The following is a 26,247-nucleotide window of genomic DNA, read 5'->3' as shown; positions in this document are numbered from 1 at the left end:
TTACTACCTCACATTTATTTTATTTCGTGATGGTCGGTTTTAAAGCGCAATAAATCAATATTATGCAAACCGACAAAGATGCATTACTTTACAAGGCATAATGACCATAGCAACATTTTTCTTGGTTGTATTATTTATTGAATAAAGTCACTCAAATTATTTCACGTGCTTGCATTTATGTGTTTGCAAAAACAAAACAAAAAAACGATCTATGTACGAATATGTATGTGTTATTAATTATATGTGTATTTTCTTATACTTATCCTCAATGCAAAAATTGAACTTAAACGTTATATTTTCGAAGTTGTTTCTACGCACTCTGTAAGATGGTATTTTTAACATATATATAACATATCATTGGTGTGCTTATGGGGGCAACTACATATTTGTTACTACAATTGAGAGCAAATACCGATATAATCAGGACCGTAAGCAATTTAATCAGCGTTTTCTTTCATTCAGAATCAGCATTCAGCAGATCTGTCATTATTCTCGGTGCATTTCTTATTCAGTTATTTGTAAATATTTAGAGAATGGAGCGAGAAGTCACTAATTAATCAATCTCGTATACCTCATTCTCTTTGAAGCCGGACGGGCCTGGACCAGATGGAGTAGCTGGCGGGTTTTCTGTTGCAACTGGCACTTGTTGTCCAGCTTGTCCACTAGAAGATTGGAAATATCCTGCTGCATTTGGATTTTGATTTGCGTACAAAAGTGGACTCATATACATTCCACTTGGATGGGCAAGTGTTGCGTGTAATGACAACAGCTCTTTATACATTGTAGGATTATTGTTATTCATTTCGGTATATAAATGTTGCAAGTATGTGGGAACAAGTTGTAGAGCTTGAGTATGCGTTATTTCCGGATGATCTTTGACGATCTTCATATTGAGTAACTGTAACAGTACATCCGAACGAAAACCAAAAATGCGGTTAGATGTTACTCCACCGGTTGCATTACCTAATTGACCGCCGAAAGCACCGCGATCATACGACATATATTGGGCAGTTTGAACACTACGTGTCTTTTCTGCTTCATATTCTGCCCAAGCAGCCTTGCGTTCAGCATCATTAAGATTCTCGCTTTCTTCGTTTTCTAAAAGCGAATCATGTTCATGATACTTAAATATCATCGGTTCGTGTTTACTGAGTAGTTCTGCAAATAACCGATCTTTTGGTAAAATAGGTATTTCTCGATCACTTCCTGGTTTTAACTCATAAGAATAAAGTTCCTGTAGATCAGATTGATTGTAGTGACGAGAAATTTGTTGTTCATCTATAACTCTTTTAGCTGTTGCCTGTTTTGCTACCTGGCGCTCATATACCTTTTGCTCCATTGTGCCCATGGCTATGAGTCGATAAATATAGCAAGGCTTTTCCTGACCAAAACGATATACTCGAAAAATGCTCTGGGTGTCATGAGAAGGATTCCAAGAGACGTCGAATATGACAACACGATTTGCAGCAACCAAGTTTATACCTAAGCCACCAGCTCGTGTTGAAATGAGAAATAGACGACCACGCAAATTGTTAACATCGTTAAATTTTTTGCACATCGCTTCACGACTCTCGACGGAACATGAGCCATCAAGACGAAAATAATCAACTCCCGGCTGCCAGCAACCTTTAAAATCGCCGACATCACCTAAAATTATAAATCATATTAAATTCATTTATCCTTTGTATTTATAAATAAAAATATTATTTTTGCCTTCATATTCGTATCCTTTAGTCCTACTGTCTATTAATGACAAAAAATGTTCGATTACATCGATAGATTGTAAGGATTGCGAAAACACCAGAAGTTTGTCACCAATAACTTCACATTCTTGTAGCAAGTTCATCAGTATCACCAGTTTCGGGGAATGATTTATATTGTTCAACTCCTTTTCCTCCACAAAACGTTTCCACCATTCTGATGGATCAGCTTCTGGTTGTGGCGGTTCCAATTCTTCAATATCACTATCTTTATCTATCTGCTTACGACCGGATGAACGGGCAGGTTTACTTCTACTTTGTACACCACCAGTTCCACTACCACCACCGCCGCTGGCGAAGGATTTTGATGAATCCACAGACGTTTCTGAACCGGTGTCACTCTCAGCATCATCATCATCATCATCATCAATAAAATCCTCCATTGAGTCCGAGTCATTAGCCTGCTGTCGTTTACGAATAACTGTATCACTATTCATTCGTAAATTCATCGGATGGGTCCATATTCGACGCAAATCCTGAAAATCTTGAAATAAACGTGCTCCCTTTCCGCTAATATCTGAGCCACTAACGTCGCGCTGAGTCGTCATGTAATATTCGTATAGCTGCTGTTGCAGATCAGAGAGAGTTGTATACACAGTATATTCGTGCTTTGGCGGTAAATATGGTGCCAGCACCGAATAATCACGTCTCTGAATGCAACCTTCCAACATTTTGTGCAAAATGTGGGATCGATGCTTCATAAGACGAATATCTCGCTCAGTCGAATCTGTGTATTGACCATTGGTTATAGGATTCACAAACCGATTCAAATACTCCTTATATGTGCCAAGAAGGTTCGGTTTGATAAATTGAATCATGCAATAATCTGTAAAATATATAAAGGAAGGAAAATCGTTGTATATATTCAATTACACAAACATAATAATGTATTCTATTATATTTATGGACGAAATGAAACTTGGCGAACTTGTGAAACATTTACAACCAATTATTAATGTAACTAAATTGTGTATGAACGCGATATTAAAGACAAATTGTAGATTCATCTCTTCACATTCGAGCAAAACATTATTGTATTCCATTTTGATCAATTCCACAATATTTAAGTATTATCACAATAAATGATACTTAATCATTATGAGTTATAAAAAAGTGGTGTTTAAACATTATATTAAAGTTTGTTACCAGAAATATTAATAAATTTATGAGTTTTATTCTATAAAATAAAAAATTAGATACAGTATTACCTTTTTTTGCCTGATATGAAGTAGTATATATATTAAATTATGAAAAGTGGAACGAGTTTAACTGATATAAATCGCATTGTGTGTATTGATTTTATTCCTGTATCCTTTAACAAAAATACTCTATAAATAAATCATTGTCGGTCACTCGGAATCATATTTTTGTATTTAATAATTTTAATTCTAAGCTAAAATATTTATAACATGCTAATTAAAGTCGTAACAGATTTATATATAAATAAGTAAAAACATTCAAGATCCATACTTACATTCTTTAAGATTGTTCTGAAGTGGTGTACCAGTCAAAACAATTCGTCGTTTAGTTCGCATTTTAGTAACTGCTTTACTAATGGAGGTTTTCTCATTTTTAAGTAAGTGACCTTCATCACAAACAACTAGATCTGGACCTGGGTCCACCAGCGTTTGCTGCAATATTTCACGTTGTTTCTTGCGTAAACCTTTTGCCTTTTCGTTAGCCAATATACGATACATGTCGTAGCCTATAACGCATGCTCCACCTTCTTCGAACCACTCGTTTAGTTTGAAAATTCTGGTTGGCTTGTCCTTGTACTTGGACATGTCATATACTTCCACATTACGTTTATTAGCAAATGCAATCCAGTGATGGAATTCACGTGCCCAATTATTGAGGGTACTCAAAGGAGTTATTATTAAAACGCGTTCTACTCCGGTTCGTCTTGAATTTACTAATAAAGTGTGGGACAGGGTTACTATTTGTAATGTCTTTCCCAAACCCATGCAATGAGCCAAAATGCAACCGGAACCAGCATTATCTTCAGCCTCCTTCATTGTTTCGAAGCAAGCATCCCACATAAATTTCACACCAGCTACTTGATGAGGTTTTAATTTTTTTAGAATACCTCTATCAACTTCTAGCAAAGGTTTTTTAGTTTCCTCATCAAAGTCCAGCACCAATTCAGTGACCTCAACATTTTCTGGCTTTTCGTAAATTTGATTGTACAACTTTTGACGTTCCTCTATACGTTTGCGTCGCTCTTCTTCCTCTTTAGTTGCATTTTTTGTGGTAATGTCTAGATCCTTGGTTTTTATAATTTTACGGATATGTTTGCGTTTATTTTTATTTTTCTCATCAGCATCTTCCTCATCTGATTTAGCACTCTTTTTGACCTTTCCCTTCCGCTTAGCATCGCTATCATCTTCATCACTGCTTTCCTTACCACGACGGAGACGACCGCGTTTTTTGGGAACTGGCTGTGGTGTGAAGTCGGAATCATCATCACTACTTTTCTTTCTTTTATTAAAAACTCTCTTTTTGCGTGCTGGTATCACTTCACTGTCACTACTTTTGCCATCCGACTCCAGTTCAGATTGATCGTCAAATTTGTTAACGTTCTCATATGTAGCTGAGTCTGATTCATCTGAATCAGAATTCATAACTAATTTTCTACTTGATGCTGGTGACCTTTTTTCGTGGAAAGAATTCTTATTATTTTTTATAGAATTATCTCCACCGTTGACTTTAGTAATAGTCAATTTTTGGCTTAAAAGGCTTGAAGAAGTTGGAAAAATGGTTCGTTTTATGCGAACAGTGCACTGCCTTATGCGGGGCAGCGCTCCCTCTAAAGGATTTGATTTTTCGTGTTGAGCCAATTCGTCTGATTTTACCGAAACCGATTTAATTTTTTGTGGATTTGATCTTTCTTTTTCTTGGTCTTCCTCACTGTCACTTAACTCTATCAGAGTACAATTATTCCTATTCTTACGGTCAGGTAAATGCCTAGACTGGGTTTCGGATATCAGTTTCTTATTTTCTTTAATTTTATTCACTATTGGTTTTTCCAATAGTTTTTCTAATGGTACAACACGCACTTTGAATTCATTTCCAGAATTTTGCAGGGCTGATACTTGTTCCGAACTGTTATTTAAAGATATTATGTTCGATAAACGAGCTTTTTTGCTTCTTTCGTTCTGGGATTCAGATTCATTTTTGTCCTTATTTTTTGGGTCAAATTTGGAGTTAACTTTATTATTGGCCGTTGAGCTATGATTATTTCTGTCTTCCGCTGAATTTGCATCAGAATCCGAAAACTTTTCTTGTCCCATAGATGCAATTTTACAAAAAAAAACTACGCAGTTCCTGTTGTGGAAACAATTATTCACCAGCAGTGATCAGTTCTATAACGCAAACGAAAACATTAGCCTTTTCAATTAGGAAACAACTGTATCTGCAAAAAAAAGCATATCTATTAATACATATGCAGAATTTTGTTTGAAGTCTATATAAATTCAATTTAAAAACTTTTTGTATTTTTTCATTATACCAAATCGTCTTGCTTTTTCTGGACCTATTTTATAATGTACACAAATTTTGATAAATGCAAAAGGAAATTTACTCAATTCGTGAGAAAACGGAACTTGTCCTTAAATATCCCGTATTCAAATTGTAAAGTAGTACAAGTTTTCAAATGAATGAATCTATTGTTTGATATAAAACGTTTTAAACGCACCTAGATATGCGGTATGTGCATTTTACACCAAGCAAATATTTTTTTGTAAGGAATTAAATTTTCAATACAACCGAAGTAAATAAAAAAATACGCGTCTCACATATTTTAATTAAGTTGAATGCGTAGAGAAAATATAATTTGGTTTTATCTTTCACGTTTTTGCAAGGATTTTTTCTGCAATCCCTTCTTAGAAAACACAAATAGTCAAACGCCGCTAAAAATCGGAATTTTTAACTTTGCAGGTATACATAGATCAACGCAAAGATGTGTTTCGCGAGTATACTGCCAGATGAGCGTTCGCGTGTCGTATAAAATCAATTATTCACAATAATATCAAAAAAAATATTTTTTTGGTTCTTTACGTTTTTTATAACTTCTACTGAAATTAAACAGTTTACGATTTTCAAACTAAATGTCCGTAAGTTTTCACCCATTTATCAAAACATATCAGTGCTAATCGTAAAGCTTTAAATTCGATTAATTTTTAAATACAAAATACATAAAATTATATGAGCTTCCCGGGTATAAAATGAATTTGGAGATCTTGAAAATTCTGTTTTAATTTTTTCTTACTATAATGGAGTCAACTTAACAAAAATGAGAAAACAAATGAACGGATTATAATTGTCCTGCAGTACTTAATTTACCAGAATTCATTTTGAATTACAAACGATTTTCGAATAAATCGTTGTATTCCTTACCTGTTTACCGATAACATTGGAACATTGTTAGGTGAATCAGAACAATTGAGACACGAAAACTTTTCTTTATTCTGTATTTATACTTCCTCATTTCAAGAGCTAGCGGCTATATCAATATCTCTACGTATTGCACAAACACTCTCTCCGCGGCTTTTACCTTTCCACGTCGTTCCCTCACCAACAAACCACACATTACTGTTTCCGAAGTTCCCGTGTCTGAAGACGTTACATGTATGATAACATATATATACATTTCGGACCTTTTCCTTAAAGTCTGGTTAGCAACCATCTATCAGTTAAGGAAAAAAAAATAGATAATATCACTACAATCTTACATTATTATTGAATCATTCAGTTTTATATATATGTAACTACGTTGTCGTATTCTACACTCGACATACGTAGACATTCTATTTAGAAATCTCTTTAGTATGTATTTTCAATTAGTTCTTTGGTTCTCAGCTAGTCACGGCTACAGAAATTCCATTACATTGACAGATTTAGAGCGGACCGTGCAACTCATACGATCTTTGGCTAGGAAATGGATGAACACTCATACGTACACAAGAGTTTGGGTAGTTTTGTCCATTCGCCCTTAAAAATCTCATAGAAACTTTAACATACATATTTAACATGGTAAATCTCGGGAAGCTCTGCTGGAGAATTAACAGATTGTTTAACCTATAGGTGACTAATAAGACTTATTTGAATCTGTATCGGCTGTGTTCATTAAAGGTAACTATAATCGAACTGTGAATACGCTAAATGGGCACTTAAGAGAGATTGAATGTACCATAGTTGACAATCAAGTGACAATTCATGGTATGTTCAATACACTGAATATTAGAATATTAGACGAAATGAGAGGCTGTGTCCGAAAAATAATAAATTGAAAAACTGAAAAAATGTTCAGATGAGGAAAAAATTTGTAATGAGGGAACAGCATTGCTCGTAACGCAACATCGACGTAGACATAATTGAACCAAAGTTAAATTCAGTGAGCGTCAGGATAAAAAACGTGGGTAATTGTTAGATTTTTTGCAATAGTTGAGGTTTTGAAGTTGATAGGAAGTGAGATTTAATAATTTTACTTAGAAGTATTGTACTCTTATAAAGTGAAAATATAAATAATGAACCCATTCTTGCGGAGAAAAAGCAAACGATGATGCAAGAACTTTTGCATTCATTGAAAGTTTTGGTCCCCTTCTTGGTATAGAGAAATTAATTGACAACATTTGTTTGTAATATTTGTACGTTACAGTGAAATAAACAAAACTCTGACAAAACGACATTAAATTAAAAAGGTATTGTGATAATGGCGCAACTGATACAACAGGATATGAGCAATACAATGTCGGATTCAGAGATGAGTGCTTCTGGCGGTGCACTGGAAGATAGTGATACGAATTCTAGTAGCAGTTCTAGTATGAGCTCTTCAACTTCTAATTCAGACATGAATGATTTGCAATTAGATACACTGGAGCTAGCTAAAATAAGAAATGAATTGTTACGTTTGCCGCGGGGTTTATGTGAAAGTATGAAAATCTTTCATGAGTTTTTCTCAGTAGACACATGGAATAATATACCTGAAGCGATTCGAGCAAGTTTGGAAAAGCATTTACCAGATTTTACAAATATGCTTACTCCTCAAGAGATATCTATGGAGATGCAGCGTACTTTATCTATGCTTTTTAACGGTGACTTAATGCGATTTGGCCACTCACCTCTTTTTGACTTGCAACAGGAATTGGAGAGTGGAAATTTTAGGCCTGACGTCGTGCGGCTACGCCAAAGCATTGCTAAATCACGACGACGTGAACAGCGATTTCAAAGATGTGAACGACTTAGTCAACTTGCTAAAGAATTGTTTTTGTCTCGTGAACGCCTATTGCAAATTGCTTACAAATCTGCGCCAAGCACCAAACTACGGACAGAACGTGCAACAAAGCGCGAACAAACCATTTTTCATGCTGATACAAAACTTTGTACTGTGCGTTGTCGAAAACGTTTTAGAAAAGAATTAGATAATATCACAGATCAGTTGGGCATTAAACCTAATGAATTAAGTGCTGACGAGGCGGATGTTTCCTCCGTCGAAAATGTCACTGAGGAAAGCCATTTCAATCTGAAATCTGAAATATCATCTGTATTGAAATTACCTGCTTCTGGTACTGACCGTTTGATTTTCAGTACATTATTTAAAAGACGAAAAAATCTTGCTGACGAAGATGTGATACGCACCGATCAGAATACGCAACAATCTAGATTATCAAATAGAAATTTCCGATCGTATATACGAGAGCACAAACGGCGGAAAATTACAGAGCCGGTATTTATTTATTATATACTTACATATGTCTAATTTCTCATTAAATTTTGAATTTTCAGACTTTACCAGACTTTGAAACTTCCGACATACGGCTGCGAGATGTGTGTGCAAGGGCACAGATGGGTGGGAATTTTAAACAATTTTTCGGTGTGGGTAAAATTATCGGAAGGAAAACTAAACCTAAACCGGTATCTTATACGGATCCTCCAGCATTAGTACCAATTACGGCCAGTGATCAATATTCTGACACATATGGAAAGAACGAAAATGAGGTCAAATTAGATATTCTATCGATTGAGGGAGGTTCAAAAAATGTAAAAGAACAACAGGTTGAACATTTTCAACAGCGTTTATCTGAACCTACAAATGGAACCTTACAGCATCCGTTTCTTCCTGAAGATGGTGCACCATTTAACATATTAGATGGTGAAGTGGAACTTCAACAAGAAGAAGTTGAAACCTACGGTAACTGCGATGAGGCTTTACCAAGTTTCGTAATTTCCAATGAAGTTGTCTTACCTACGATTGAACAAACAGAAGTACCCCCACAGAAACTATTGCAAACGCCTCACAAAGTAGACGACAGTAATGTCGATTTACAGGGTAAATATCCATTGGTAGAAAATAGTTGTCAAAGTACTTTAGTTGAACAAAATATACCAAAGCTAGAGTCTATATTTGCAAAGGTGAACAAAACTCCTCTCAAAGAAAAGGCTCGATCGAATTCTCAATTAAACTACAATGCAACCAATATTTCATCGGCAACTGGAACATTAGGAACTCCAATTAGACGACAAACGCAACCCTTGATTTCACCGACAAAAAGCCTTATTCCAACGACCCTTGAATCATCTGAATTAATTCAGGAGACTCATGCTTGCTTCTTTTCGCTTATACGTGATTTGTTTTGCGCAACACCCCATCACCGAATGCAATACAATGAACTGCGTATGAGGATCGATATCTGGTTGCGGAATCCTATTACTGCTTTAAACGATTGGTATGCTCAGTCCGATAACTGGTCAGCATTATTAACATCTGCTATAAATTTTTTGGCTGGAGATTTCTCCGACCAACCAGACGAATACGTTCCATACTTAGAATTCAAATCCCAACAAAATATTTTTCAGTGGATAGGAGCAGGTCGTGACTCTGACACCCGTCTCTCTAAGTTGTGCCTTTATTGGTTGCAACGTCGTGAAATTTCGGATAGAATGCCGAGTGCTGCTTGCCAAGTAATTAAGGATGATGGAAAGGAATCTTCAAATAATATAAAAACAAATAATAACACTTACAACTCGAACGAAATAGACGATGCTCCGGTATCATTCGATGGTGGTATATCCCCACCACCTCCACCACGCTGTCCTACGACATGGACGGTTTGCGCGGCTACACCAGAGGAAATTGTTGAGTTTCAACGACAGGAACGTGAACGTTTTGAGCAACCGCACCGTGCTTATACTTACCATATGCATGGTTACGAAAGTGTAGTCGGTCCAGTTAAAGGAATATACACACAAATGTATGCTTTAACTAAGGCTCGTGGACATAGTATGATGGTTGGAAATCGTCCAAATTTTGTCACCATTTTAACATTAGTTCGTGATGCAACTGCACGTTTACCGAATGGGGAAGGCACTCGGGCCGATATAGCCGAATTGCTTAAGAGCTCGCAATATATAAACTTAAAAGAAGGGGAAAATGTACTACAAACAACGGTGAGCGGAGCATTAGATCGCATGCACACAGAACATGATCCATGTGTGCGTTATGATCCAAAGCGTAAAATTTGGATTTATCTCCACCGAAATCGAAACGAAGATGATTTCGAGCGAATACATCAGCAAAGTCAGGGTGTAGGGAAATCCAAAAAAATTGCACATCGTAAATCTAAGGCAAAGGTCGCATTAGCCAAAGCAACTTCAGAAATCAATGATCCGAATTCTCTTTTAATTACATGTGAGGACGAGGTTAATGTAGGAACTGTGAGCACAGCAAACACCACTACAAAAATTAGCGCAGCTTTTTCGATGCCTGCATTAGTACCAGCAAATCCCATCATTGTAAGTAGTCAAAGTGCCATTGAGCAACAAAAAATACCACTCGTTATCACTAAACCATCGGGGAATCGTTCGCTCCCTGTGCCCCCATTAAAGTACAACATACCGCACCAACAGCAGAAATCTTTACTTAAAACGGCTGTTCAATCACAATCGCAACGGCATCAAGAGCATCGACAAATCAATAACACTACTGGTATTGATACACAAATACCACAACACCAAAGGATTCAACAGCGAATGACAATCTTAACAAAAAATGCAACAATAAATGAAGTGGTTTCAGAAGAAAGTAAGGTCAACAAACAGTTAAATTTAACTATGTCACCAATCAAGTCTAACTTAACGACGATAACAACGGGAAATGTTAACTCCACACCAATCATTGTTGCTACGCCATCTGGTCTTCAAACTGTGCACGTTTCCAGCGCTACAGTTGTGACACCGTCCACAGGCACATCTGTTTCAATAGCATCACAGAAATCTCCATCTCTTAGCGCCACTTTCAGTGGAAAAAAAGTGGCTTTGAATAAACCTATCATTATAAATCAAGTGAAGGGTCAGTCTACATTAAGCGGGACATCGCAACCCAAATCCGCTTCACACCAAGTGCTTAAGCAACAAAACATTGTTTACGCGCAACAACAACAGAAGCCTACACAAGGTTTCATCATTCCGATCAGCATGTCGAATTCTATTCCGAATGCTACTGACGTTGAAGTTCAAAATATCACCAAAGAAACAAATGTGCGAACTTTACCACTTTCATCAATTTCCACGGGTGGTTCTACAACCATTTACATGGATAATACAAAGTTTGTTTCTAATGTGGGAAGTTTGTCACCAGAACAAGTACAACAAAACAAATCACATGGAAAAAATATTATTCGAATTGTGCCAAGTATCAGTGGCAGTGGAGTAAAATCGATTTTGCAATCTGCACCAGCTGGATCGGTTGTTACTTCCAGGAAACCTCCCGTTCATGTTATCGGTCACCGTGTTGTGGCAGGGGGTAGTGGGATGGGAACAATACGGGCACAGACGCAGCAAAGTAAATCATTTGGTAATATATCGCTTATGAGTAATAATAGTGGGACGCAAGCATTTGGCGTATCATCGGTGGTATCTGCTGCTGGCGGTTCTACGCTTATAAAAATGTCTCCACAAACATTTGCAACTTTACACAAGCAAAATCAACAGATAGTTGTGAAGAAATCTTCTCCCTCGTCGCCTGTTACAAATCAGCAACATCGTGTAATCGACAAGTCCACTCTTTTAAGTAATTTTATAGATAATTTTTGTATTTGTTAACATTTATAGTTAATTTTTTTCAGAAAATTGTACCGTTGTTGCCCAATCTGGTGGTCTAACTACGCAAACAATAGGTAAGAAGGTCTTTATGCATCAAACATCAAACGCAGGAGTTGTTCACAAATCCGTCGTTAAAGATGCAGCTTCTGTTGGATCACAAACCTCTTCAACGCCAGTAGCTGAGAAAGTTCATACGATAAATACAACAAATCTTACTTCTCAACAACAGAGAGCCCTTCTTCAGAACTTAAAGCAACAGCAAAACATTCAATTGAAGTCCGTGCATGTGGTTCCCAGTGATTCATCTAATTCACAGCCACAATCACAAATAAATCAAGTCGTTTCGCGCCCTCAAACCTTGGCGGTATTACCCTCGGTAGCGAATAGCGACGTTGCAGTTGGACAACAAGCAACCAATAAAGCTCTAGCTGTGATGGTTCCTCAGGCCCAAAGCCTCCCACGTGTTTTAAAGGTGAGCTCCACGAATTCTCAAGCTCAGCAGCAACAGCAAGCTATAGCAATAGCTGGAAATGACACTCCTGTAGGTACAACAGCGAGCGGAACTCGAATTCTCACAACTTCTACCGGCCAAATAATATCATTGGAGAGTTTGCTCCAAAAACAAAGTAGCAATGTTTCGTTGAAAACAAACCTCAGTGGTGGTGTAGGTGCTATTGTTAAAAACGTTCATTCAGCCAGCATTTCACATCAACAACAGCCCCACCTCGTAACATCAACCGGTAATACAACCTCATATACCGTCGTATCGCAGGCAAGAAATGTAAATACACATCGTCCCACCACATCGCAAACATCGGATAGCGCGAGTACAACAAAAACTACACTCGTAAGCGGAGGTACTGGACGCATCTTTATGTCGACTGGTGGACAATTGACTACTCCTCAGATAACCAAAGTACTCGGCAAAGCTGGAGTGACTACAAATTCATCTACTACTGCGACCACAGCAAGCAATATACGTGTAATCAAAAATACATCTAACATTGGAGGTGTTTCAAATAGTTTTAATGTTACAAGCTTACAAGGGAAACAAGTCGTTTTTGCTGCAAAGCCATCTACGACTGTAGCTAAAAATGTTGGAAGCTCGGCTCAATTACACCAACTACATTCCGCTGGTGTGGTAATTGGTGGACAAACATTAAAATTACACCGAAACGTGAGTTTATACCTAAAAAAGTAAACGTTTATATACTTGTTAAATACAAAATGCAATCTTTTACAGCTGCAACAACAAAATAAGATAGTTAATTTAACGTCCACAAACACTACTAGTAATAGTAGTGGTGTTGTTCCTACTCAGCAAGGGTCTCAAATGCAAACAGTTATAATGGGAAACCAAATATTACGGGTTCAACAAATGCAAACGGCAGTGAAAACTGTAGGTTCAAGTGGAACAGCGATTCAACAACGTATGCCAAGTCTACCGGTTGGTAATCTAATTACCGGAAGCTCGGCTTTAAGTAACGGTAATGAGACATCCAACAATGCGACTGCAATTAACTTACCAAAGACTGTGATGCTTGGCTCTGGCGGGCAGACAATACGTTTACAACAGTCACAACAATCGGTTCCAATGACCCATCATCTGCAGCCCGTATCTACACAATCACAGACTCAGCTGGTTACTGTTAAAAATTCATCTCAACAGGTACTTTTTAATAAGCATTTGAGACTGTTTTAGTAAATCAAATATCGAAAATAATCAGGGCGTGAAAACATCGAATCCTGGACGTGTGGTTTTGGCTGTACAGGGAGGTGGGCAAATATTTCTTTCGCCTAACTTTCAGGGGAATACATTAAACCTGAAAACATTGCAAAATATGAAAGTGGTTTCCTTATCATCACATTCAGCGACTTCTGCGAGCAACTCAAATCAGAGCGAGGACAAGTCATCAGCTACATTGCAGAACTGTGGTAACAGTAACTCTTAAGAGAGCTCTATTATAAGAAATTCTGTTTTATGAGTAGATTGTGAAAAATGAAGAAAAAAAATTTACAAAAAAATTTGTATGTTCAATACACTATTATAAAATTAAGAACCCATTAATTAGTAATTGACACAATAGCTAAAATACATATAATGTACGAGCAATTACTCTTTTGATAAGAAGTTTACGTTCAAAACAATCGTAGTTCTAGTAAACATTAAATAGTAACAAAACAAGGCAGATTTTGAAGTTATAATTTTATCTCTTCAGTTCTATTTTTAGACTAAAACTCTTTGTTCGTTTTTGAAGAAAGTTTAATAAATATACTGGGAATTATTAAAATTTTGATATTACATATTCTAGAGCTAATTAGAGCTATAATATTAAAAACGTCTGGGCACGCCGTATGCTGGTACATTACCAAGCATTCCTACAGAACCAGATCTATTTGAAACTTGTGGAATATTCAAACTTCCAGGACCTGCAATTCCAGGTATCCCTGTTGTACCTGCACTCGATGAATCCCCAATGGCAGCAACTGCACCGCCTATTCCTCCTATAGGTCTATTGTGTGCACCTTGGTTAGCTTGTATATCAGACAAACAAGCTTTCCATTCCTCTAAGCGACTGTAGTGTTTATTCAGAAGTTGCTCTTTGCGTGCAATTTCATTACGCAAATCCTGATTTTCGTCCTTTATTAACATATCTGGCTTTAATGTTGAAACAAGAAAACGTTTTTGAAGAAAGAATGCCTCCATCTGCCGTGCAACATCAATAAACCGATTTGTAGTTTTTTGGACTTCTAACTCGATTTCATCCTTGTTAGTGCCTGTGTTGGGTTCTGGCTTCGTTAGTGACAAAAGACATGCTTGGAAAGCTTCCTCAAACTCGTCCATAAGATTTCCATTATCGTTGTTTGAAGAAGACATAATAAGTATTGCAAACAAGCTCAACAAATATTGCGGTCAAATCTACTCAATAAATAAAACCAAATATGTGTGCAATGTTGCCACTTCTTAGAAATTTAAGCAAATTTAAAGTTAAATTAGAGTAAGCAAATATTTTTTTGTTAAAAAAATCATAAAATTAAATTTTCATATTACCATTTTCCTTTTCACAGCTAAATGTTGATCTTCATTAAAATCATTAAAAACCTATACAAATAAAACCGGCAGTGGCAAATTATAGATTTTGTATGGTACATACCTAAATAAACGCGGCGGTCACACCGAGGGTTGAAAGCTTCGATTTTGACAGCACGTTACGGCTCGTGGGCATTTGATGTCATGAAATAATCATTCTCGAAATAGCGTCGGATATGTCATATATTTTATGCTACAATTATTAAAGTCCGAAAATATGAAATCTTTTTTTTCAAGAAATACATTTGTAGATTAAAAAATATATACATACATATATATACATATATATATGTATATAAGCGCAAAATGTGCGCTTTATCAGCTCGAACCAACCTACCCGACGCCTTTTCGCAAATTATTATGTTATGATAACAAATGCCCACATACAGATTTGGCAACGGCAATGGCAACGGCAATGGCAACAGATTTGACTGTTAGTATGCCATAAACTTTAGCCTGAGATGCCCCGTAAATCAAACTCTTGTGGACATATGATCGTTCATAATTTTCTTGCGCATGTAATTATGTTTTGCACGATGTGTATGGGTTAGTTTCCGCTTTAACTCTATCAATGTATTGGAGCCGTATCTGGTAGCCGTGACTTCCTGGGTGAAAGTAATAGACGATTTACATAGCACTCTCTTTGTTTGACAATTCAAATTTTCACAACAAAGCGAAGAAAGCCAAGGGTATGTCAGAATTAATGCTTTGCTCTCTGTACTTCTCTCTAATTATAATGGCGTAATGGCGTTCGAATAAGATAAAAACAACATTGTGCCCCCCCATGCTTTGCTGCGCCTCGATTTGAATGAACTCATACATATATCGAAGTTATCTGTCAAAGCAATGTTCGAAGCAAAAGTTATAGGTGAATCAGCTATAAGAACTTTGCAGTCTGCCTGGTAAGCTATGAAAATATAATATTCGTTACATACTTGTATGAATAACCAACCTTCAATCGATATACAAAATACGTAGATCCACATTGACTTCGGAATAATATTTATATTTTTTGTTTGTCTACAATATTCTTTTATTCATTTAATACTTTATTAGTTGCTTTACATAAAGAGGTATTACATAAAATCTGTTTTATATTAAAAATAATAACAAGTTTATATTATGAATTATGAGAATTAATTTCATTATACATATATGTATATACATATATGTATCTACATATTTATGCATAAACGTTAAACAAGCGTAATTGATCATGTACCTATGTACATATACTCCTTTTGCCCCTGAATCGTAGCGCTTATATGAACATGTAAATATTGAGTTTTTGCAACACACACTATGTTTCTTATATTTATGTATGTAGTATGTATATTACTTACTGTACTTGCTGCTGTTGTGGACTAATTAATATTAACTTATGCTACTTTTTTGCACAGTTTTTTTTATTTTTGTTAAATTCCTTGTTGGAATGAAATGAAAACACATCCATATATTATGCACATAGTGCTCTTAATTGCTTTTGTTGGTAGGTACGTGAATATACACAAACTAAATTTAACTCGAAATAAAACGATGAATTTTAAATTTTCTGATAATTCGATGTTATTCTTTTTACTTCAAATAGTCATAATTTTTACATACGTATAAATAAGCACAATAATATATGTACACATATAATATATGTACATATGTATGTATATGCATGTAATGGAACTGAGGCAATGCTGCCAGTGCGCAGCCGTATGAATGATTTCTAATTACAGTTCATATGTGTACAAATGTACATATGTATGTATATTTCTAACACTTACATATGTATGTATTTATGCATCCATTATATTATGTCTATAGGCATATTTATACGTACGTATGTATGTATACTAAATACATATGTATGTATAGAGCATATGATCTCTATAGCTCATATTTATGTTATTCACGTTCTCGTTGTAGGAATTTTGCATTTTCCTTTCATATATGTATGTATGTACATATGTACATATGTACATTAATTTAAGCATACATATACATATAATGCTTATATATGACATTTCGCGGTTGATTCGCTAATTTTATTGAGGACTGTATCTTTTTCGCCTTCGTTGCGTAGCAGCTGATGACAACGTTTTCCGATTTTTCTCTAAATTTTTGTATATGTTTTTAGATTCTAGCATGTGGTCTGCCAAATCAAAAATATTTTCACATAATTAATGAAATGCGAACAGGTTCAAAATGTAATAATTCCAAAAGTAACAAAACAAAATAAAATTATCAAATAATATATACAACTTTCAAAAAATCAATCATATTATTTTATATAATTTTGTATACAAAAAAAATAAATAAATTCAAAGTAACGTACAATAAAGCGCATTAAACGAAAACTGAGCTTAGGTTACTGTCGCACCACCCTTTTTCTACTGCTTGCAGTTTTCTCGGCATTGATTGAACCAGATTTTTACGTATTTACATTCGGAATAATCTTGTTCCAATCTTCTTCTAATGCATTCCTCAACTGGCTCTTCGATGTGCAGCCTGATAAAACTGAAAGTTGTCTTCAGTACCAAATTTAAGCACGCTTTCTTTAAACTGTTTTTTAAAATTGCTAAATATATACATATGTATATATGTATATATGTATATATGTATGTATGTATGTTCATTACACAGTTTTAGTTTATTTTTGGCATCAAGTTCTTGTCTTGGCTTACGCCACACTTTACTTCTTCCATAAATTTTCTTGCGAATTCAAGTCGATCATGTTTATTTCTTACTATTGAGGGGCTTTCTGTTTGCTTCTCGACCATGTAACTAATTTTTTCTTAATAATCTTCTGATAGTTTCGGGGCTAATCTTGTTATCAGAAGATTCATCGACCATTGCAGCAAGTTTATGTGCAGAAGTAAAACGGCTTTGCTTTATTTCATCTCTGGTGGACATTTCTTAGGTTAGGATTCGTGTTGCTTATTTGAAACCAATACTTTTTATTTATATGTGGTAAATTATCGTCAACTGCGGGTGGGCTTTTCTTTACCAAAAATGCCATTCCCGCTCTGTTTTTCCTTGTATATGTTGATGTATGACTAAATTGCGTTCATCCATTATTTCGCGACATTTAAAAAAATACTTGTACTTACTTAAACTACACTGACTGACTTACTTAAAATTAAACTTCGATTAGATATAACGGAATATTTACCGTTAAATTCTATAGAAATACTTTACCACTTTTAATGTGAAAAGATATCTTGGCTCAGTTTTTGTTTCATGCGGTTAATTCTACGTTACTTTAAATACATATGTATATACTTATTTTGTTGTTGATTTCTAACAATAGGAAAAAAGATCGAGTTGAATATCTTTTTTCATTATAAATTAAATATAAGTAGACATTTTGTTTTGTGCTTGCCCGACTTTCAATATGACTGACTGTAATAAAATTAGAGTTGTTTGCAAAGAAAAAGGAATAAAGTGAGCATCTACATAGCTATAGTGGTTAGCATTTGAGCGGTCAGCTTTTCGCTGACGTCACACGTACATATACTCGGGTTCCTTTCTTTGGTGAATATTTATGAACCATCGGAATTTGGTAATTTAATACCTACTGTAAAAACTATATAAAATACGTATACATATGTACATATACTGAGTAAGGGATGATGTCTCGTTATTACGCCGCCACAAGCGGATAGTACGGTATGATTTGTTAATTATTTTAAATAATTTGAAAAATTTTGTGGTTATACATTTTAACTAAACTAATGCCGTGCATGCCAAAATTAACGCAAGATTTGAATTTGCACCATATCAAAATCTGTTCACAGTTGTCGAAGTTAAAACACTATTCCGAACATATTTTGTGGAAATTTTCGATCTGCGGCCGCGAAGCTTTGTTCAAAACAAACGAATTAATTTATTAATAATACTTTTATTCATTTGTACAAGCATTAACCATCACTCGTCAAGAAATATTTTTAGAAAAATTACAATTTCTTCGCTTTCTGAAGCTAACTTCTTAACGCGCTACCAAAATATAATTTTTTAGAGCTCATTTTTGTTGGCGCGTTTATTTAGGTATGCGCAATGCAAAATCTATAGGCATGAGGAATTTTCAATAGTAATTTGCGTTCGTTTTCGAACACCCTGTATTTAATTCCAATCTTGGGTTAATTTTGGGACACTTTTTTACTTTATTTTAGTATTTTTACTTTAAACACTTTCACTGTTTGCGTTTCTTTCGGTCCAGAGACATGACGTCATGCCTCAATTACCATTATGACTTCATTCAGGGTTGTACATCCAACTACATCTAATGTAGCAATAACATAAAAATTGCCAAAATTAAAAAAAAAAGAGAAAACACCTATGAGCTTGAGGTAAATATCAAAAACAGTTTCGTCTCAGTTCTGGTTTAACGTTCTTCGCCCATGAGCCAAGTAATAGATCTTTTAAATAGCCTCTTATTAAGTTTGTGCTAAACAATTCCGAGAGATATTAGATGTGTTCATTGTGTGCCTTCTACATAAGATCAGGAAAAACTTTGCGCAGCTCTGAAAAGTAATTTCCACAATACATTGACTCTGACAATAATTGCGTGAATGCAGCGAAATCAGTATGACCCCACACATCGGGTTTAAACGAAGGTTAGAACTTCATTTTAGAACTTAAACGGCATATTCACATATTTTTCGTGTTTTTTCGCAAACGAACACATACATATGTAAGTACCCTTAAATGAACATGTTTAAATTTTTGTTACTATTTTAAGTGTTGGATTTATTCGATTTGATTAATATTAAATTTAAGGCACAATGTCAAATATAATTAGAATGAAAGCTACATATGTACAAAAAAATCATAAACAATAAAATAAATATGAGCATACATACAAACCTGCATACACACGCCCATATGTATGCACTTTCATATACATATCTACATATGTATGTATGAATAATATTGAAATATTCAATATACATTGTATATGAACTAAACTGGGACATCATTTTAGTTGATTTAGAGCTGATTAAATTTTTAGTGTAGACGTTCGAATGCTAATACCGCATAGATTGATATTAAGGCCCCGTCATTTCAGTTATATTACAGGTACAATATTTTTTAAGAGCGTACATGTGTATAATATATGAATATCTGATACCCTTCTCTATTTTTTTATTTTGCCATATGGAATCTTGATCGGTGTATAAATACTTGGATAACTGTAGTGAAAATGAAAAAAAAGGAAAAAAAATCAATTATGTTTGAATTATTTGTTTTGAAAGAATGTTTTTTAAGTATATACAAAGTTTAAAATTCATGTATGTATATACATATACATATATGTACATTATAAATATTGCCATATTCATACACACATAATGTTTGAAAATGGCGAAGGGTATGTATTGGAAATAATTTTCTCATAAATAAGTATGTGAACTTAAAATTTAGATCAGCAATGTAGCAGTAGTCATGATCAAATCGAGCGAATATAGATAAATTAAAATGTAAATGTTTAGATAATTAATAAAACTTTACATATGGATATTGTAAATGAATACAAATCCAGTCGAGTACGCTGAAGCATTATTCAATTTATTATTTTCTGTATTTCTTCGTTACTTTACTTTAAGATGATCTCTTACCTCCCGAGCACATGTGTACTATATACTTGAAAATTATAAACAAATAGAAATTAATTAGGAAATATTGACCAAAATTTAACAGGAAAGCACTAGTAGAGATATAGCACATTTCTTTTCAAACATGAATTCTATACGTATGTATGTATGCATACAGTATCATACAGGGTGTTTAAGCAAGGGAAGATTTAGGTCATTTTGACGATCGTCTAACGAGATCTCTCTTTAATATTAAAAAACTGTGTGTGTTTCTTACACTAGTATTTATAATTAAAAAAATATGTAATTATGTACATACATATGTATATACACGAGCACTGGTGCGGCCACTTTCTTCTTACTTTGTTCGCTTTCCAAGTTATTTTGACCCCGTATTCATCCGATTTCAGAGCACAAAATTACGTTCTTTCTCAGTTGGCAATGTTTTATTGACGAAGGAAACGATGGCTGAAGCTGGCTGATGAATGTCTAAATCACAAAATACATGGCATTGATTGTCTTTCGATTTTGGCGTGCTCCGAGCCACAAACGCAAATATTGTCTTCTTTAGCGCTCCGACCGGGGTACTATTTTTGTCACTGCCTTCTTCTTCCGTCAATCGGATTTCCCAGAGTCGATGATCTGGATCTATGGCACAAAATGAGATGCTATCGCCGGGATAGTGTTTTCGGAAGAATTTTTTCCTAGTATTGTCGGTGAGGGTAATTCCCTGTTGCGTGACTTTAAAGTGAACTTCTGTTGGCATATGTAGTCGATCTTGGGAGTACAATTGCCGTATGGCTTTACGGATAGCCTCTTCACCAGTTAATGATTCAGTGTCACATGAGTACAACCACAGTACATTACAAGCTGCGCCCTGGGTTAGCAATTGTTTTTGAGCACTAGTCGGTTCGATTAACGATGGTACCAAATCGTGTTCGGGTATGCGTAACAAACATGGTAAGGCTAATTTGTTGATTGAATGTTCATAGATAAGAGCTGATAGTGATGTAAAAACTGGTTCATTGGCGCAACTCTTCAAGCGTACACCGTGTTTTGTAGGCTCAATGAGGAAATGGCGCACTAAATCGTCGGGTTGGCCTGTAAGTTCACTATTTGGGGGTGGTTGGTAAACACGTACCACTAAACCATAGTTATCCTTGTATGTTGTGGAATTACGAACTATAAATGTACCTGGTTCAGCATGTAGTAACAACTGAACAACTTCTTCGCGCGACAAATTCGGCTTGTACCAGTATTTCGACGAATCTTTGGCAAATTTGACCAGATGTGCGGCAACTTCCTGCGGTTCACTATTAACCATTGACATGTTGGAGTCGAGACGTGGGCGACAACTTGTACGGTAAATGGTCTCCGAAGAGTAGTTGTGCAAGTCTAGCATTGATTTTCCTTTCGTTAGATCTGTATGTTGCAACATTGAGCTAGGTGAATAGCCCGTGGGACTGTTTTGTCCATTGTATGCACCATGTGGTGTACGTGGAGTAACTGGAAATGCTGGTGTTTCAGGGCGTGTCACCAGTGATGGCGAAATTTTACCCAGTTCGAATTCATTCACAGCTCCAGCCGAAGCAGAGTCAATTGGCAGCGACAATGAAGTCCCCAATGTGTGATCTTTTAAAGACAATTCTGGTTCGGATACAATGTGGTTGTGATATGTTTTCTTAGCTGTGGTGATATGCTTAGTGGTAGTAGCGTAAATTGGTGGTGACACGTCATTGCGGCTGCGTGCAACAACGGCGGCTCCCAATGAGCTCCGATTATTTGTAGCATACTCGTTATGATTGTCAAATCCATAACTAGCCGTACTCGCGTTTCCATTTCCATATGGGGAGTACTCTGTTGGTCGAAGCGGTTGTTGTGTTTGTATTGGAGAAGGTGATAGCGATTGTTGTTTTTGCGACGGTTTTGACGTACGTTTCTCCACTGTACTATAAAGCGTTTCAATTTCACGTCGTTGTTGATGTTGCGGTTGCTGTGGTTGAATTTGTTGACGAACTAGTGAATTTTGCTGAGTAGGAGCGCATGTTTCGCTTGCTTTTCTATTAGCAATAGAGGAGCCAATTGTGTGGTAATTACGTTCCACAATCGACGAATTGACGGTTGGCGTAACGACCTCGCGGGCAACTGGAATGTCGCGAGTACGATATTGCTGTAGCTGTTGTAGCGACGATCGATCCATAGTGTGGGCACGACGTGGTGGGGGCGGTGCATCGTCAACATTTAAGTGAAATTCGAAATCATAGTTGAACTTCTGAGCGTTAGGCGAAGTTTCAAATCTACTTCCATTGATGCCATCGATAGCTTGCGTTGATCCAACCGATCGGTAATGTTCACGGAAAACCTTTTCCCGACGTTCGCGTAATAATTCCTCAAAATCATCGCGTGGATGGATTTTCCGCACGTTCATGCTTCCATCGACTGTGTCGTCAATACCAAATTTGTTGCTCTTGTTTTTGTTGTTGCTGAAAATATGAGTTTTGCTACTGTTGTCGTTATTGTGTTTGAAATCGTTACTGTAATCATTATTGTCACTGTTGAATTTGCCTTTTAAAGTGTTGTTGTGGCTTCTACTGCTGATGCCGACGGGAGCGCCGAAAATATTGTCATCGTCGTTTCCATATTTGTAATGGTATGTGTTGGCGATAGTGTTAGTATTGGTAGCTCCATTGCGCGTAGGCGATCGGCTATTGAGCGTTTTACGTACCAATATCGGACTCGTAAGTCGTGGTTGCGCTTTGATCGTACTTATTGCGTCTGTGCTACTTCCCTGTGCCGACTTTTTTGCAGTTGGTGTTGTTGTCGATCTTAATGTGGCCGTTAAACCGTTGTTGTAATTAGCACCGCAATAAAGATCCGCGTCCATATTGTAATTTTCATCCGCCTTAGATGGCGTTAGGCTTGAACCGAATCCGAAATCGATAACATCACTGGAAACAGCATCAGCGCCATGTTGAGGGCGATGGAGTCCGCCGATTCCATTAGCTGGACCAACACTACGCAATGAGGTCGGTGTCTTATTTATTTGTCCGTAACTAAATGGCAACGAATTTTCACGCGCGTGATATGGTATGGTACAACTATAATTTTTGTTTCCATAGCTGTAGCTATTCCCTCTACCTTCTTCACCGCTATCCGACACGATTGAAAAATCATCATATGGCGACCGCATAGTTCGCGAATATTCACAAGACTGATTCATTGTGGCGTAGTAGTCTGCTACGATATTGGCATCTAGCCGCTAACTGCTAGCACACATACAACAAATGTCTATATACAATCTTCATATTGTATCTTCATTTGTGTACGTGTGTTCTCACATGCTTATAGACACCGACCCACTCGCAGATACGAATACCTTAACGTTATCTGTGTAGGTATGTGTATTTACTCACATCTGTATGTATACGTCTTTTAGCTTTATTCCGACTGGTTGTGTGTCAGCATTTATTGCTACACTGAAAAAAATTTTTAAAATACTCCTTGGTCGAACAATCTTTCTATTACCTACCAACAGTAAACTATCCGTCTACGCACTCCTGGTATAAATCCTATAAAACTGGTATAATTCCTTGATATCCAATCCTTCGCTGCGTTACAATATTTGGTGAATCGAAAACAGCTAATATGTACATAAAATGGAGAGGGAAATCTCTTGATGTTGTAGTACAAAAGTAAGTATTATTAATTTGTGGATTTCATGCCTCAGCTTTCTTTACGTGTACCCACTCAATAACTTAAGTGAATCGCAGCAAATACACTCTCCACTTTCCGCGCTCGATCTATACTATATCACGACATTGGTGGGTAGTTGCGAGTACATTTGTTCGTACTTGTGTTCATGAGCCTATAGATACGAGTATTAAATGTATCTAAAGGTATACATACGTGAATGTATACCCGTTTACATATGTATGTACATACGTTGGTTAAAGTGCACAATAAAAGCAATATAAAGTATTCAATACTTGTTTGCCTCATCTGTAGATACATGTACAATAGCGAGTAGGAGTATAAAATTGGAGAGGTAGATCGTAGGTAGATTACTTGAGTAAGGTCGGCAAGGTGTATGGTTTCGCAAATATTCTTATATTTTCTGGTTTTCGTTGTCTTTGGCTTTGTAAGTGATGTCATCTCCACGCTCGTAACAGTAAACTTATACCGCTCCTTGTGCTTGCTCTCTTGAGAGAAATTCTCTCGTCATAAGTAGGAGGGCCACTTGGCATGCGCTGGTGTGCGATGATTGAGGTATTTACACAGATAAAGTGGAATAAGCGCTTAGACAATCTGTTTGCGTCAAATTGCTCATCTGGAATACTTTTACAACCTGGCATGCGCCGCCGATAGTTCCATTCCGTAAAACCCATATCGACTCCGGAATCTTGTTGGCGGCTTCGAACCTATATTCTTGCATTCTTTGCTGTGCATTGTTGTACCTCATAATTGATTGAAAATATTACAGCTGCATAGAGAAAACGCCAAAGAAGGGGTAATATTTTGCTGGCTTTTTGTTTTTCTGTTTTTTTCTTGTTTTCTTGTTTTTTTTTCGTGTCAGTTTCGTTTTAGTGAATTCGTGTCAGCCTATATGTTCGTATATAGTGTATAATATGGTACGAGTATATGTACTATTAATTACTGCATATATGTGCATTGTATGTACAATGTAAATACATAAAATGGGTAAATTTAGGGAAAATAACCAATCTTCTTCGATATTGAGTATATAAAATTTAGGAAGGCCACGCAAATTCTGAAGTTCCAAAATTCTCACAATACGGTTTTTGAGGAAATTGATAGTAAATTTACAAGACATCTTATTAAAAGCCATAAAAAAACCCATTTCGCCCTATATCTTGTACACTTTTGACACAATTTTCAGGAATTTTTGCCCGAATTGGAGTTTTAAAAAACAGCGAAGATCGTTTTGCCGTCCCCAAGACGTTGCGCCCGGGGCGACACGAATGTTTTTTTTAGCTTGGTTTTTTGAAAAATTGGTTTCACCTGTAAGAATTTAACCAACATTTTGAGAAGAAAGTTTCATAGGTAATTAAAGTACAAATACTGTCTTTAATTTACATGTAAACAAAATATTCTTTCTATTCTAATTTTGATTTCTATTATTTCTGAAATTATAAGTAATTTGCCGCTAAATCAGCCGTTTCTCCCACTGTGCAATGTTGAGCATATCGTTGCTGAAATGTATGAATTTAGAAACACCGTGTATGTAATTGGCTATATTTGCTTGTATGTTTACGTAGTTCGTAGATGGTAAACTGAGTCGTAGATATTTGTCTGGTTATAGAATTTTCACCTCTTAATGTTTTTATTAAAACCACATATATTAAAGTATCCATATATGTAGCTATTACATACATATACATACATACCTAGCATATAAAAACATATACAACTACATAAGTATGTACATACGTACATTTATCTTATATAATATGCTAATATTTGTATACATACATATGTATGTATATGCGTGTGTTCTACTTTATTTTGAATTAGCGAATCGTCAAACTAAAACAACATCTTTATAAACAAAATGACATCACTAATAGACAGCATGTTCCATATTTTATTTAATGCCCAAATTGAAGCTATCTGCAACTATATTATTCAATATTAACTGAAAACATTTTAAAATAACCGTGCACGTTTTAAGCGTTGTCTGTTAGCCGACTTTTGC

The 26,247-nt window shown here is 35.9% G+C and overlaps 4 protein-coding genes across 10 annotated transcripts; 1 reads left to right on the top strand and 3 right to left on the bottom strand.

Moving 5' to 3' along the window:
- Positions 1–208: 208 nt before the first annotated feature.
- Positions 209–5,719, bottom strand: LOC126754006 (transcriptional regulator ATRX homolog). 3 transcript variants are annotated; one of them, XM_050465869.1, is made up of 4 exons: positions 5,455–5,719; positions 3,235–5,172; positions 1,714–2,586; positions 209–1,647 (listed from the first exon to the last, which is right to left on the bottom strand). In XM_050465869.1, the coding sequence occupies exons 2-4, from the start codon at positions 5,048–5,050 to the stop codon at positions 554–556; spliced, it is 3,783 nt and encodes a 1,260-aa protein (XP_050321826.1). In that variant the 5' UTR covers positions 5,051–5,172; positions 5,455–5,719; the 3' UTR covers positions 209–553. The 3 variants fall into 3 exon arrangements, with proteins under 3 accessions (XP_050321826.1, XP_050321911.1, XP_050321990.1); XM_050465954.1 differs by having other exon boundaries at positions 3,235–5,166; XM_050466033.1 differs by having other exon boundaries at positions 5,555–5,719.
- A 1,297-nt stretch (positions 5,720–7,016) lies between these two features.
- On the top strand, positions 7,017–13,873 carry LOC126751265 (uncharacterized). 4 transcript variants are annotated; one of them, XM_050461398.1, is made up of 6 exons: positions 7,017–7,173; positions 7,417–8,484; positions 8,544–11,826; positions 11,882–13,035; positions 13,102–13,527; positions 13,586–13,873. In XM_050461398.1, the coding sequence occupies exons 2-6, from the start codon at positions 7,471–7,473 to the stop codon at positions 13,808–13,810; spliced, it is 6,102 nt and encodes a 2,033-aa protein (XP_050317355.1). In that variant the 5' UTR covers positions 7,017–7,173; positions 7,417–7,470; the 3' UTR covers positions 13,811–13,873. The 4 variants fall into 4 exon arrangements, with proteins under 4 accessions (XP_050317355.1, XP_050317362.1, XP_050317369.1 ...); XM_050461405.1 differs by having other exon boundaries at positions 7,017–7,177; XM_050461412.1 differs by having other exon boundaries at positions 7,017–8,484; positions 11,882–11,932; positions 11,996–13,035.
- Positions 13,874–14,099: 226 nt separating this feature from the next.
- LOC126751287 (mediator of RNA polymerase II transcription subunit 28) lies at positions 14,100–14,809 on the bottom strand. Its single transcript, XM_050461426.1, has one exon. The coding sequence runs from the start codon at positions 14,734–14,736 to the stop codon at positions 14,191–14,193; it is 546 nt and encodes a 181-aa protein (XP_050317383.1). The 5' UTR covers positions 14,737–14,809; the 3' UTR covers positions 14,100–14,190.
- Positions 14,810–16,304: 1,495 nt separating this feature from the next.
- Positions 16,305–23,841, bottom strand: LOC126768090 (tensin-1). Of its 2 annotated transcripts, none has more exons than XR_007669208.1 (2): positions 20,854–23,841; positions 16,305–20,132 (listed from the first exon to the last, which is right to left on the bottom strand). XR_007669208.1 is itself a non-coding variant. In XM_050485980.1 (2 exons), the coding sequence occupies exon 1, from the start codon at positions 23,752–23,754 to the stop codon at positions 20,941–20,943; it is 2,814 nt and encodes a 937-aa protein (XP_050341937.1). In that variant the 5' UTR covers positions 23,755–23,839; the 3' UTR covers positions 16,305–20,132; positions 20,897–20,940. The 2 variants fall into 2 exon arrangements, 1 of the variants encoding a protein (XP_050341937.1); XM_050485980.1 differs by having other exon boundaries at positions 20,897–23,839.
- Positions 23,842–26,247: the final 2,406 nt, after the last annotated feature.

Source organism: Bactrocera neohumeralis, chromosome 2 (genome assembly GCF_024586455.1).
Source record: "Bactrocera neohumeralis isolate Rockhampton chromosome 2, APGP_CSIRO_Bneo_wtdbg2-racon-allhic-juicebox.fasta_v2, whole genome shotgun sequence".
NCBI classification, from domain to species: domain Eukaryota; kingdom Metazoa; phylum Arthropoda; class Insecta; order Diptera; family Tephritidae; genus Bactrocera; species Bactrocera neohumeralis.
Note: the sequence above shows the minus strand (reverse complement) of the source record. Positions and strands in the feature narration are given on the sequence as shown.

Bases quoted from the DNA above. Each gene is read 5' to 3' on its own strand.
- LOC126751265 (XM_050461398.1), top strand. From the start codon at position 7,471: ATGGCGCAACTGATACAACAGGATATGAGCAATACAATGTCGGATTCA. The intron at 13,036-13,101 runs GTGAGTTTATAC...AATCTTTTACAG, and splicing joins CATTAAAATTACACCGAAAC to CTGCAACAACAAAATAAGAT. The intron at 13,528-13,585 runs GTACTTTTTAAT...GAAAATAATCAG, and splicing joins TTAAAAATTCATCTCAACAG to GGCGTGAAAACATCGAATCC.
- LOC126751287 (XM_050461426.1), bottom strand. From the start codon at position 14,736: ATGTCTTCTTCAAACAACGATAATGGAAATCTTATGGACGAGTTTGAG.
- LOC126768090 (XM_050485980.1), bottom strand. From the start codon at position 23,754: ATGAATCAGTCTTGTGAATATTCGCGAACTATGCGGTCGCCATATGAT.
- LOC126754006 (XM_050465869.1), bottom strand. From the start codon at position 5,050: ATGGGACAAGAAAAGTTTTCGGATTCTGATGCAAATTCAGCGGAAGAC. The intron at 2,587-3,234 runs GTAAGTATGGAT...TATATTTTACAG, and splicing joins TCAGAACAATCTTAAAGAAT to ATTATTGCATGATTCAATTT. The intron at 1,648-1,713 runs GCAAAAATAATA...TTATAATTTTAG, and splicing joins TAAAGGATACGAATATGAAG to GTGATGTCGGCGATTTTAAA.